At 46.4% G+C, this 14089-nt stretch overlaps 1 protein-coding gene across 1 annotated transcript in view; it reads right to left on the bottom strand.

The window, feature by feature from the left end:
- EPHB1 (EPH receptor B1) overlaps nt 1-14089 on the bottom strand; it is a 446863-nt gene that overhangs the window by 78037 nt on the left and 354737 nt on the right. Inside the window, exon 10 of the mRNA XM_021069481.1 lies at nt 1626-1748. Within this exon, the coding sequence (XP_020925140.1) occupies nt 1626-1748 (123 nt within the window). The remainder of the gene's footprint in view (nt 1-1625; nt 1749-14089) is intronic.

Below are 14089 nucleotides of genomic sequence, written 5' to 3'. Positions count from 1 at the left end.
ACTCCTCCTCTGACAAAGGTATGATGGGGGCTATGTACTCTCAGGGATGAAATACAGTTCAGAACTCATTGCTCTAAGCACATGACATGAATGACAACATTAAAATCACTAAAACCATCCCCACATGACATAACAGAAACGAACAATGTGGAGAAACAGGGTGAGGGGCTGAAAGCCCTCCCCGTAGCACGCTTCCAAGTTTACTGGAGAGATCTTAGCCCCTACGAGTGATCAAGTTTACCTGGGATCCAGCCTTCCAAGGCATGATCCTTAGGTCTGCCAGCAACTACAGGGGAAGAGAAAATTATCTGCACAGAAGTGAAAGCTGTGATTCAGTAACATATTTCATGAAAGTCAATAGGAAATCTGTATAGACTCATGTAGATTAGATTATGGTCAGCCAGCTGGAACTCATGAGGGGCTGATAGGAAAAGAGTGGTTTGTCCAGACCAGGAGAGTTCCAGCACCCACCACAGTGATGCCACAAGGTTGGAGCTCTTTAAGAGGAAACCCAGAGCATGAACACAGTGGCTTAATGGAGCAAGCTTTCAAATGTGACTTCCAATTTCACAGATGGTTTTTTGGCCCCTCAGTGTCTTAAGAGAGGCAATGAATGGAAGAAGGGTGACTTTCCCCCTAAAGATTATATATGGAGTGGCTGTCTGGAAGATTTCATTAAACATATTTTATGGAGTTAAAATATTATTCAAAGAGGCAATCCCATAGCTCTCCAAATATTGACATGAAAAAGCATTTCCAGACGTAGGAACTACAAAGAAGAATAGAGCATATGAGTGAAGAGAGCCTGAACAATGGCTAATACAATTTAAAGAAGAGAAGACAAAGTTAGCAAGAGGACACAAAGCAAACACACCTTTTAAGAAGATACAGAAAAGACAGCAGAAGGGGCAGTAAAGAGATCACTTCCAAAGAAATGATATTTGGGGCTATTTTATTCATTTACATTAATAAGGTTGGAGCCATTGCCCAACTGACTCAATGACTGATCCTTCAAAGGAAGGTGAACATTTTAGATTAGTCTTTAAGTAAAATTTCCTGAGAGCATCTCAGGCAGTTACTTCTCTTTTGAGCTGGGTTTCTATTCCAATGCAGTGGGATGGATGATAGCACACATTTCTTGGGAGTGAAATTTGTCTCATGTTATCAACCATATCATAGATCTTTTGCAGAAAATGTGGCTACGGGTAGACTTTCTTTAGGGAACAGTGGTCCCTCTTCAGTCCATCATGGTCTGTCTCCAAACCCACTGAAAATGAGGGGAAAAGATCTTGACCCAAAGCTATGGAGAATTGGTGTCAGTGAGTGGGATGCTAGGTCCAGCCTCTAAAAATTTCTATTCCTATCAAAATCTTCTCAACTGATTCTTCTCATCTGTATGTCCATTTCCAGAGCTACTCCTGCATCTTTTAAAACTAGAGCTGACTTCTCTGCACCACCAAATAAACTTGGACACCATGTAAAGATCTCCCAAAGATCCCTAGACACACACTGTAGATAGCTTAGATGCATCCTCTGGGGAAAAAGATGGTAGAGAAGACCCAGAGTGGTGGGCAGGGGATATTTGGACATAAAGAGAGCAGAAACAAGGGAGGGGAGAGCCATACCTGCTCCGATGACCTCTTCGATTTTCACAAAAGAGACATCAATCTCCTTGGCAAACTCCCGGACAGCTTCATTGGGGTCCTCATAAGTGAAGGGGTCAATGTAGATCTTCATCCCTGGGGAGCCTTTTTGGAGGAGATAAGCAGGGTTAACATCCCAAAGAGGACATGGTGGTCATTAAGTCCTGGCTGATGTCTCCAGCGGTGAGGCTGTGGCTGGGGCGGGGGGGGTGTCTCTCCTACACCTCAGGCTGCCTCTCTCCTTGCCTGACTTCCCCATCTCCCCTCCCTCTGGGCCACGCTAGCCTGGTTCTCTGTCCTCTAACTTCTCCTCCATATTTTCTTCTGTTTTTGAGCTCTTGATGAAATGTGGAGCAGATTACTTATAAGTGACAGATCGGGACCAGTTCCCACACCAGGCGCTCACAGAAGGCAAAGAAGCTGATTGATGCCAACCAAATGCATTAGTGGAAAAATGGTGGTAAAATGGTAGGGTAGATATCAATATTTATCAACTTGACAACTTTCATGAGTGGAAGCCACCTTTAAGGTTATAACTGACGGCTGGGTCCAGGGCTGGAAGAGGGATGAGGGTGGATTATATCTTTTTTTAAAAAAAAAGGAATTGCTATTAGAAAAATCTCAAGATAGGAGTGCCAAGCCAGTATACCAGAAGAGAAAATGGGAAGAGAACAGCATAGAAAACACTGAGAGAGAAAAGAGCAAAGTCTGCATAGAAAAAAATGAGGTGGAAAGAAAAACGGTAATTGAACCCCCATGCCTTTAGACACACTGAAGTATGAAAAGTGAATAAAATGGTGAATGAGAAATACATAAAGGAATATGGACTTTGTCACTGATGTTTACAGTGGCAAGATAAATAGGTGTGCATGGGGACAAAACAGAGAATTGTCACTGCAGGAAATAATGCATGCAAAAAGTGGAGGAGAGGGGACACAAAAAGGAAATGGAAACCCAGAAACAAATGGATTCATCACGACGTCATTTTTCACCATGGTGGATGTGTCATTAAGGCAAGTATGGAGATTGTTTTCCTCGGGGGTGGTGTGCTGGGAGGTGGGCTTCCAAAGCTGAACAGCACAATCTTGCATTGCACCCATGTGGAGAGGAGCTCTTTTCCCTGTGGCTGATGCTGTCTGGTTCGTGGATGAGGCAGGTCAGCAGGGCAGGCAGGTGTGGAAAAGCGAAAGCACTGTGTCCACAGCTGGGAGGCTTGGGGCTGAACTTCAGGTTCCCCAAGCTCTGTCCTCTCAGAGCACACTCCCCACTGTGCTTCTTCTCTGTGATGCTCCCAGCCCTGAGTGAACTGCCTATTTTTGACGGTGACTCTACAACTCCCCCAAACAAATGCTGCCCTGCTCACCAATTCAGGCCAGAGACAATCCAGAGGAAGAAGGCAGATGCAGCAAACAACTAAAGGGGGATGTGTTTTTAAAGCCAAAGAGAGCCAAGTGCCCCATCCAGAGGAATTGTTTTTTGTTTTTTATTTTTTTGTTTTTTTCTGAAAGCTGGGTTATTCCCAGCCATGAAAGAAAACCATCCCAAGTGCACTAGGCAGATTGCTCTATGGCAGTCTACATATCCTAGAATGCTCTCGGAAACCTTGGGGGTGACAATTCTGACTTTGGAACCTGCTGAGTGAATTTAGGACAAAGCTAATCCTAATCTTTATAACAGAAGGTGAATGGAGAGAGAATGAGAAGGGGGGAGGAGACTGTACTTTAATAACAATGGACAAAGGGGAAAATAGAGCTGGGGTTCATCTCTTTCTCTTTTGGTACAGATAAAAAGTCAACGGTTGAAACCAGATAGGAAGCCTACCAACTCAGGCCAGCATCTCCAGGCAATCTCACTTTGGATTTTCCCCAGATGCAACAACTTGAGACAAGGTTTAGAAAGAAGTGGTTTCCCTGAGAGGCGATCCCAAGGAGCACTGGCAGACGGGTGGGGAAGTGAATAGGAAAGGAAGGCAGCATCTGAAAGGTGTGCCCTCAATGCTTTGGGGGATTGACACAGGCTTAACCCCCAGCTCCCCTGGAAAGCTCTGGTAGCCAGTGCAGGTACCACATGCTTCAGAGTTCACCCACCCTAGAGTGGAGGGAGCTAGAGGACCACCACACAATTCCCATCAGTCGTTGGTTGGGGGCCGCTTGGCCTGCTGTGCAGGTGGGCGGGGAAGCCCCAGGACCAGAGAGGCACTTCGGGGAAGAAAGGAAGATGCTGCAGATGGAAGCCGACCATGATGTAAGTGCAGGAAACAGAAGACCCACTCGAAAAGCCAAAAGGGAAGCTGGTGTCAACAACCTGTGACTTTTCCCCAATTCTTGGCTGAGACAAGGGAGGTTGAGAACACACAGGCTGAGATCCAGAGGTGAGAACAGAACCCTAAAGCCTCTTACTGGCTGGGCATTTCACAGCGAGAGCACATTCATCTCATAACAATTTCTCCTCTGCCAGCAGTGGAACAAACCGCTTCCTCCCCGGGTGGCTGTGATATTAAAGCCCGTACTGCAAGTGATATGCCTAACACAGTGCCTGCCTGACGTACAGGAAGGGTTCACAAGCTGATCCGCTCATGCGCATTATCAGTAAACTGTTCTAGGAAGTGTTGGGGGGGGAGGGATAAGGAAGTGGGGGGTGGGGAAGGGGGCAGGGGGGAATGTAAGCCGCTTAAGGTTATATTAGTTACTTCACTACTACTTTGTTATTTTGGATCAAGGGCTTTTAAACGATGTATGCTAAGCTCTCCTACAGGAACTCTTCCATGGAAACTAATTAAACCATCTAGAATGTGCTGTAATGAATGGTGTGCAAGTAAAGACATATGTAAGGATGAATGAGGACGGATTCTGAGTTAATGAGCTCCACAGATATTGGGCTGATCAGTGCTGCAAAGGAGCTATTCCCGGAAGGGAGAGGCTCATCTCTCGATAGTGCCAGGATTCATGTAGGCCACTGGCATCCAAACAAATGCGCCTACATGGGAGAGAGCTCACACTCTAATGACCGCGGAGGTTGTTCATGGGCGGGTGTGCTACCTTGCTGGTTTGTGGAATTAAGGAGTGTGTGTGTAGGTATGAGTGTGTGTATGGATGGATGGATGTTAGCATGTGTATATGTGCCTATGTGCGCGAGTGTACAAATGTGTGACTGTGTATACGTGTGCATGTGTGTGTGTGCATATGTGTGAATGTACACATATGTCTATGTGTATCTGTGTGTGCACATGTATAAATGTGTGCATATAAGCATGGGTGTGTGTGCATGCGCATGTGCACACGTGATGTCTCGACTGCTACTCTGGGCTGAGGGCTTTGGTCATCATGGAAGCCTTTCACAGAAAGGCCAAGGATGCAGCACGGAGCCCAGGGGTGGTGATGCAATGCCAATTTAGAACATCCTGCATCTATGCAGCAGTAAGAATCTGAACTTGTCTTCTCTGAAATTGAGGATATCATTGTTAGACTGGGGAAGGGAAAGTGAAATCAGAAGTCTAACAAATGGCTCAAACCAAGTGCTTTTCCTCTGATGGGGGTCTGATAGGGCTGGCCTAGGAGTGGCCCTGGCCTTGACTCCTCTGCCTGGGTGCAGGTCCCTACATCCTGAGTCTGAAGAGTGACTTGGCCACACACGTGCTCTAATACTCCCCCTGCATCCACCTCATCTCAAGCTGACACATTTCTCCAGATCTCTCTCCTGCATCACAGCTAGCCTTTTTCAAGTCCTAGAAGATGATGAGGAAAAAAAATGCCTTTAGCTAGGCAGAACAGGTCATTTGTCTTTTGGCTCATTTTGTGTTTCTGCATAAATCCTGCATCAGCCTGTTCCTGCTCCCACTTGCCAGTGAGCAGTTTTTAATTATCAGGGAAATGGTATTTAGTGCAATGAATCACCAGACAGTGAACAAGGAATTCTAGTCAGCTGCGGAGTCAGGCAGAGCCAAACATTTGGAGACAGGGCTCAGAAAATGTTCTCAGATTGTGAGTGTTGGGGAAATATTATTAATGGCAGTTATAATAATATCAGATGTAATATAGCTCTATAATGTAAGACATTTAATAATGTTCTGTACTATGCTTCATGTTATTATATGTTTATATATTTAGAATAGTTTTTATTATTTTCATTATTTTTAACCTGAGTTACATTCTTTAGGCATAAGAGTGGTATGCACAGGTCTAAATTTTAACTGATGGTGCCAAGAGAAGGAGAAGAAATCTTGAATTTTATGATCTTCCAGTTTAGTAATTTCTATTGAAAGCTGATTTGCAGATATGTTTGTTCTTTGATCTCAAAACTCGTTTATGTTATGGCCAGGGTCACAGCCTGGACTGCTAAAGCTATAAAGGACCATAGTCCCAGGAGATTTGCAAAATCTTAAACATGAACCAAAGCTTTAAAGATAATAAATATGGGGAGAAATGACTTAGCCAATAGCCAGAGCCTTCCTGCATGGCATGGAGCAGTCCTTGAAACAGAAGATTCCCTGGCCATTGTCAGAGACTCTGGATTGGGAGATTAGGGTGCTTTTAAAAGGGAAAAGGCTTGGACAAATTCTGGGGATGCTGGCATACTGTGGGGTGTATCTAAAAAGTCAGCTTAGAGTTCCCATTGTGGCTCAGTGGGTTAGGAAACTGACATTGTGTCCATGAGGATGTGGGTTCCATCCCTGGCCTACTCAGTGGGTTAAGGATCCAGTGTTGCTGTGAGCTGTGGCATAGGCCTGCAGCTGCAGCTCTGACTTGATATCTAGGCTGGGAACTTCCATACATCGCAGGTGTGGCCTAAAACAAAGAATAAAAATAAAAATAAATAATAAAAAAGTCGGGTAGGAGTTCCCGCCATGGCATAGCACAAACGAATCTAAGAACCATGAGGTTGCGGGTTCAATCTCTGGCCTTGCTCATTGGGTTAAGGATCCAGCGTTGCCATGAGCTGTGGTGTATGTCACAGGTGTGACTCGGATCTGGCATTGCTGTGGCTATGGTGTAGGCTGGCAGCTGCAGCTCCAATTTGACCCCTAGCCTGGGAACCTCCATGTGCCGCAGGTGCAGCCCTAAAAAGCCAAAAAAAAAAAAAAAAAAGTTGGGTAGACACGTTTCTAAGTGCCAGGGTCTCAAGGCAGACTAGAATCGGCCGGAGAAAGACCAGCTATGAACAGGAGGTGACATCTGGGTATTAAAAGCTGAAGGAGACGATGGAACGCTGCCATCTCAGCCCTCTCACGCATTCAGAAAGTGTGAATCAGTACCATGGACAGCTTCTTGATCCCATGAGGGAGTCTTCAAGGTGCCTGGAAGAGCCCAGTGCCTTTCTGCTGGTGGAGGATTCCTAGAATCCCACAGCAGGGTCTGGAGAGCTAGTGCATTAATTAGGTTGTTTTCAGTCACTGACATCTCATGTTCCAGCAGGTCTGATGGAGCCATGGGCAAGGGGGAAGGCTGCCTCTTCATTCCCCATTCTGGAGCCAAGGCAGCCTTCGTCATATTCATGACTCACCTAAATTTGGTCCAGATATCTAAGCACAAGAAGGAAGCTGTTTAGGGATACGCACGTAAATTCTGGTCCCTAGGAGGAACCTCATCTAGTCCTTTGCCTTAGATCATTGATTGCCCCTCGTTTTCTTAGTGCTAACCATACACCCAACTAGAACTGCACCAGGGACCATGGGAGCTACAGGGAAAATAAAGCTCGTGGGGTTCTCAGATCATTGAGACATGAAATAACTGTGGAACAATGCTGGAGAGTCCAGAATGAGGACCCCACAACCTGAACCAAGCTGTAAGTGCTGTAGAAACCTTAGAAGGTAGAGAACTATGGATGTCAGGCTTCAAGGTCAGAGTCCTGGAAGGACAGGTCACATGGTCCTCCACTGCACTGGGGGAAGCCTGGAGTGTCATGAGCACAGCTCAGAGACATACCTACCATTGGACAAGCAAGGAGAGAGTGGCCAGCTTGAGTGTGGAAAGAAGTAGAGTTTGATGCAGAACAGTGCTGACACACTAGCACAGGAGGGCCTTGACTACCACCAAAGGCATTGGGATTGATGCCACTGGACACAGAGCTGCAACTATTCCAACAGCAGGGAAGGGACATGCTGGGAGCAAGGCATCAGGGAGTTCATTTTGCTGGCAGCCTGCAGCATTCCCGTGCATTGTTGTGAGGAAGGGCTTGGAGGCTGAGAAAATAGCTCTGAGGTTGTTGCAGTCACTAAGGTGCAAGATGACCGTTTTCAACCAGAGTGCCACAATGACAATAGCAGAAGAGACAAGAGAGAAATTTCAAAGGAAGAAATGATGGCACCTGGTGAGCAGTTAAAGCTGAGAAATTAAGGCAGGACCAGAAGAATCTAAATCAATGCCAAGACTTCCAGAATCAAGTGGTACTATTAACCAGGTGATGGACTTTGGGAAGGAAACCTACAGTCAGGGAAGTTTGCACATGCAGTTTTAGACTCTGGTTGCATCCATGCAATGTGCAAGTGTCTAGAAGTCAGTCCCCAGACTCAGAATGGAAGGAGTTGGAAGACTGGATCTGGCATTGCGGATGTGGGTTGGGCACATAGGAGTGGTAGCTGAGGCTGTTGATGAGAAGGCTGAAGACTGGGCAGTCTCTTAGGGCAAATCTACTAGACAGAGTTTGCTTCACCTGCTTCTTGGGGCCAAGGCCAGGACAGTGGGTTACTGTCTTTTTCCGTGAAAGAATGGAGTTCATGGGTGCCCAGCCAAGGCCAGAGGAAGAATCCAAGAAGGGGAGTCCTAGGGCAGGCAACAGGGCTGATGGAAAAGCACTGAACTGGAGGAAGCGCTCCTTTCAACATTTTGTTTGGAGGTTTCAAGATTTGTCCTTAAAACTACAGGTATTGCCAAATATGTGTCTCTATGACAAAGCAAGGGAACCACAGGTTACTTGCTTTGAGGAATGTATTTCAGGAAAAAGAGATAACATCTCCCTGCTTCTTGAGTATCAATGACCAGGGCAGGAAGGTTCTTCCAGGCAAGGCCCACTGTCAGGCAACCTGATGGCAACAGCCCAGGAGCTGGGAACTCAGAGAGTTAACCTGGTTTCTAGAGGTTCTGGCTTAGAGCCAGCAGCAGACACACGGGTTAAGCCAGCTCATAAATTGATTTGACATTTAATAAGCACCCACTGAACACTCGGCCACCTTTTGCACCTGGGGGCCTGTCCTCTTCTTCCCATAGGCCCTCATTCACTCATGCTTAGTTATAATGCTCCTGGTGCCTCCAGAAGAGGCAGCCCAAATGGCCACATTCTCTCTCCCTTCTCCAGGCACTCCTGTCTCTACCCTCATGTCCAAGGTGATTTAGATGGTCTTATGTAGTTTGGAGATGCCACCCACAGTCAAAAAGCTGGGTGTAAAATCTAGCTGAGTTTCTGGGTTGAAGCAAGTCCAGCGTCCTACCTACAAGCAGGAATCTGCTCTACAACATCCTTTACTGATGTTGCAGGTGGGTCTGCAAGAGCAGAGAGCTCACCCCACTGTGCACAAAGCAGCCTGTCTCTGAGTTGGCAGGTCCAGTTGTAGGGGGTGTTCTTACTAGCACTGGGAACTATATCTAGTCACTTATTATGAAGCATGATAATGTGAGAAAAAAGAATGTATACATGTATGGGTGACTGGGTCACCTTGCTGTATAGTAGAAAATTGACAGAACACTGTAAACCAGCTATAATAGAAAAAATAAAAATAATTATAAAAAAAAAAGTCTGCCTGCTCTGATCTCTCACTCACAAAACAGCATCTCCTTTCCTTGACACCATGATGGGCTCATGCTCATGACCCCTCTGGGTTCCTGTCTGCTTTTCTCCAGCACCAAATCAGCTGGTGTCTCTGAGGTGACACATCAGGACTTGGCACACTTCATGGTCAGGTGCTTGGCTGACAAAGTCCTTCACGAGATGGGGTCCTCAGAAGCAAGAATATCCCTTTAGATGTGTTCTCGCCAGCACAGAAGACAGCGTGTTGGTGTATTACCTCCTCTGATCTCAGCTTAATTGTGACCACAGAGTCAAACTAACCTGAGTTGAGAACCTTATTTGGCAAATCACTAATTCCAAGATTCCAGATAGGCTACTGGATTTCTCTGAGGCTTTGTTTCCTTACATGCAAAATCTACTTCTTGGGACAGTTATAAGGATTAAATTAATTTAAAGTTACTGTGCTTAGCACTATAAGTGCTCAAAATTGGAGGGTTTTGGTAGTATTATTCTGCATTAGTAACAGGGATTGGCTTTTTTTAACAGCTATTTATCACTCCTATTAAACATGTGATCCACTAAATACCTCAACTTTTTCAGACAAACAGACAGCAAGCCAAATCTCCTCCTCTTTGTGCTGCTTTATTTTTGTTTTAACCTAAACACTAGATTCTAGATTTATCCCTCTAACATTTTGTCTTGCAGATTTCAAATTAGCATTCAAAGCTGTTATATAGCCCTGAATTTTGCTTCTGTCTTCCATGGTATTACTTTTGCTACCCAACTGTTACGTACAAACTTGATAAGCATCCCTAGGCTTGCACCTGACTTCTGAATTTAAAAAACAATCAAACAAACAGGAGATTGAATAGGACAAGAACTAGAATAAAAAATGGTGACTTCCCTTCTGGCTGACAGAGTCACTTACCCTCTTTCTTTTGGAATGAAGACTGGCTTGAACGCACTTTGCAATGCTTTCCCTTAAGATTATCATTTTTTTTCTTTTTAAATAGATAGTTTATTTACCCCAAAGTTTCAACCCTGATATTGAAGGCTGGAAATTATCAAATATTTTTGCCAAAATAAAAATCCATTACATATACAATTCCTCCTGAATTTACTAAATGCATAACTCTAGCAAGTGAGATGAGGTCCCTATAACTTTTCTTTCCTTCCTTCCTTCCTGCTTCCCCCTCTTCCTTCCTGTCTTTCTTTTTTTCTTTTTATGGCTGCACCTGCAATATATGGAAGTTCCTAGGCCAAGGGTCAAATCAGAGCTTCATTTGCCAGCCTACACCACAGACACAGTAGCACCAGATCCGAGCCACAGCTGTGATCTACGCCATGGCTTGCAGCAACACCAGATCCTTAGCCCACCAAGCGAGGCCAGGGATTGAACTCACATCCTCACAGATCCCATCCCATCCACAGTAGGAATTCTCCCCACAACTTTTCCTAATAAAACTGTGTTCATTCCCAATGATCACTGAGTTTATTAGTTTTAAATGCCCAGAACCCATCTGCTTTCCAGTCTCTTCAAGCATCTGGCTGGGATCAAGCTCACACTCCTATTCTGTAGTCCCCATGTTCTCTCCTCTTGTGCTATGTGAAAATTAGAGTGTTTTCCAGTCTTACAGTCTTTGGACACATCTCCCATTTGTTTTTGCTTTTCTCAAAGTTTAACAAAAGTAACTGTGATTGTATCTGCAGTTGCCTATAATATGGAGATAATTCTGTGGGGGATGCTTTCTGAAAGCCCTTGACCCCTCACCAAGCCCTTACCTTCTTCTCTCCCCACCCTGCACACTCCATCCAGCTCAGAAATCCATGCAGCATCAACTACCATCAAGTGCATAGTTATCCAAGCCCCATAAGAGCCTGGTAACATTTTCCAAATGTAGAATCAACTGGAACTTTTCTAAAGATAGATTCCCCAGCCTACCCTAGCCCACCTGGATCATCCCATCCAGGCAATTTTTAGTCAGCCAGCACCTTTTGAGAACAGCCCACAGAAACCACAAGAACACACCGTCTGTTTGCCTCTTCCTGGACATGGGAAACCCATACTCCCACCCATGAACATGAACCCCAGGCTCCCAGGCTCTTCATCCCCACATCTAGCACCACATCCATGCACTTTCTCTTTCCTACCTGCCTTCCTCTGGTCTCTTTCATCCAAATCCAAATCCCCCTTAACAAGCCTGTTCTCTGTGCTCAAGGCTCAGAGTGAGGACATAAGCCAGTCCCCTAAAGAGGACCTGGCCTTCTCAAATTGACCACATCTGCCATGCATCAGGGCTAGAGAAAGTATTATATTTGCCAACATTTCTGTTATCACCTTCAGCCTTTGCATCAGCTTGAAAGGTGGGTCTGGGAAGGCAGGGGGCCGCCAGCCTCTGTATGGTACCCTATGTGCTTTCTGCATGGGCAGGTGTCGTCTCAGGCACAGATGAGTGAGGCTGGGAGCCAGTGCAGGTTTTCTATCCTTCCCAGGGCAGAAGGTACTTAGATCTCCAGCTTACCACCCACACCCCACTGTGAGGTACATGCATGTAGGTGGCCCAGGAATGGCAACTTGTACACATTCAGATCAGGCATTATCCATATTCTGCCTCCTGCAGTAGATCCCAGAGTGGGACTCAACAAACTGCCAACCAGGACTCCTGGCATCAGCCCTCACCCCGTTTTGACGTGCTCCTAACCTCCAGGCACCTTAAGCCTCTGTGATAGGGAAAGATCCCAGGTTCAGCAGTCAGGTTGAGAGGGAGTGCAGTCTACTTCCGCCACCCATGAGCTGTCAGGACATGGCAACATCATCTCACCTCTTAGATAAGTGCCTTCCACCTAGAGTGGTTCTCAGGCTCGGAGACGGTCAGATGAGCGGCCAGAATAAAGTTCCCAATGCAGGGCACAGAGGAGGCTTTCCCTAACTAACCACTCCTACCCTCCCTGTCTCAGGCCAGGTCGGTCCTCCAAGAGACCCTTGAGTTTCCTCTTCTGCTATACGTGTGCCGAGTCCTCCCCCAGCTCCATGGCCCCTTGACTGTGATTCTCCAGCAGTAATAGCTTTACTCAGAGTGACGGATGTCCACGGGAGAAAATGCACTAATGCAATCCGATGAGGGAGGCTGTGGGTTTAGAGAACCTGAGTGCAAAGAGGAGCCAGGTTTCAGGAAATGGATGAAAAGAAAACGGTTATGAATAGAAGAAAGCGCATTTATAAAAGGAGAGGTGATTTTAAAAAGAAGGCAGACTTCTAAGGCTGTTGAGGGAGTCCACTCTGGTCCCTGAAGAACCCTGCAGCCCAGAGTCCCTGGGATGGAGATGGCACAGCCTGTCAACACTGGGTCCTCAGCCATCCTCTCTGGTTGCAGCAAGGCCACTGCTACTGCAGACTGGGTGGTAGGTGTTCTGTGGACCCTGAGAACCAGGGAAAACCTCCTTCTATTGGCCTTAGCGGTGACAGAGTCCCCCATAAGAAAGCTGTGAGCACCTTGTGAGCAAACCTCTGTGCATGTGGGTGCCATGTGGTGGCCCAGCAAAGCCAGCACCTCCAGAGCAGGAGAATGGTCAGATCTCAGGTTGAAGTGGCCAAAAAAGCAGCCATTTGCACTCCTACCTGATGCTTAGGTTCTCTATGTACCCAGACTAAGGGGTGGTCATGATGCTTAGCTTGCCTGCCTTTAAAAAAGGAAGCTTCCTCCTAGGGCATCCTGTCCTCACCTTTGGGCACCTCTACATTTCTAGTCTTCAAAATTGCAGTCCTTTTTTTTTATGGCCACACCTTTGGCATTTGGAAGTTCCCAGCCTACAGGCTGAATCAGAGCTGCAGCTGCCAGCCTATGCTACAGCCACAGCAATGCTGGATCCGAGCTGCATCTGCTATCTACACCAGATCCTTAGCCCACTGAACAAAGTCAGGGATTGAACCTGCATCCTCATGGACACTGTGTTGGGTTCTTAACCCGCTGAACCACAACAGGAATGCCAAATTCCTCCTTTTGAACCCAACATACAGTCTTCTGCTTTCAGGCTGGGCCATCTTTAAATGTTTCATTCAAAGAGTTCAGAGGATGCCAAATCCAAAATAGACCTATGGTGGCTCTCATCATGGGCAGGAGCAGGCCCAGAGCAGAATCCTGAGAGGTAGAGGCAGGGAAGCAGGGAAGTAGAGGAAAGCCCTCCAGGTAATTCTGATGCACCCTAGAGGGGGCACCTTAATTTAAGAATCATATGAAGATTGGAGTCTCTGTCTTCCAGCTCAGGAAGCCAAGGCCCTGGCTGGAAGAGCAAACGCACAGGTTGATAAAAGTGAAAGCACCTGTAAATTTTGCAGTGAGGCATAGAGTCAGGACACAGGAAAGGAGAGAGAACATATTAAGATTTCCCCTCTAAAAACAGTGATGTTCAAATGGGAGCCCAGGTGACACCACCCCTCCTCCGGCAAAAAGAAAGCAGGGGAAATGGGACTCTTACGTATTGCAAGAGCTGGGTCTGTAGCCTTACAAGAGGGCTGCTCTCTCAACACTCCCCATTTGGCTACTGCTGGGTAGAGGGGCTGCCTGGACCCCCTTGAGTGAGTCTCCACCCACAGCTCCTTCCCAGCAATGACTTCAGAACAGCTTAGAGCCCAGCTGCCAGGGGCTTGGGACTCTACAAACCCTTGGCAGGTTCTTCATCTTGAATTGATAGATCCTGAGCAACAAAGACTGATTTACAGGGTGGCC

This window comes from Sus scrofa, chromosome 13 (genome assembly GCF_000003025.6).
Source record: "Sus scrofa isolate TJ Tabasco breed Duroc chromosome 13, Sscrofa11.1, whole genome shotgun sequence".
Classification (NCBI taxonomy): domain Eukaryota; kingdom Metazoa; phylum Chordata; class Mammalia; order Artiodactyla; family Suidae; genus Sus; species Sus scrofa.
This window is presented reverse-complemented; position numbering and strand designations above follow the sequence as displayed.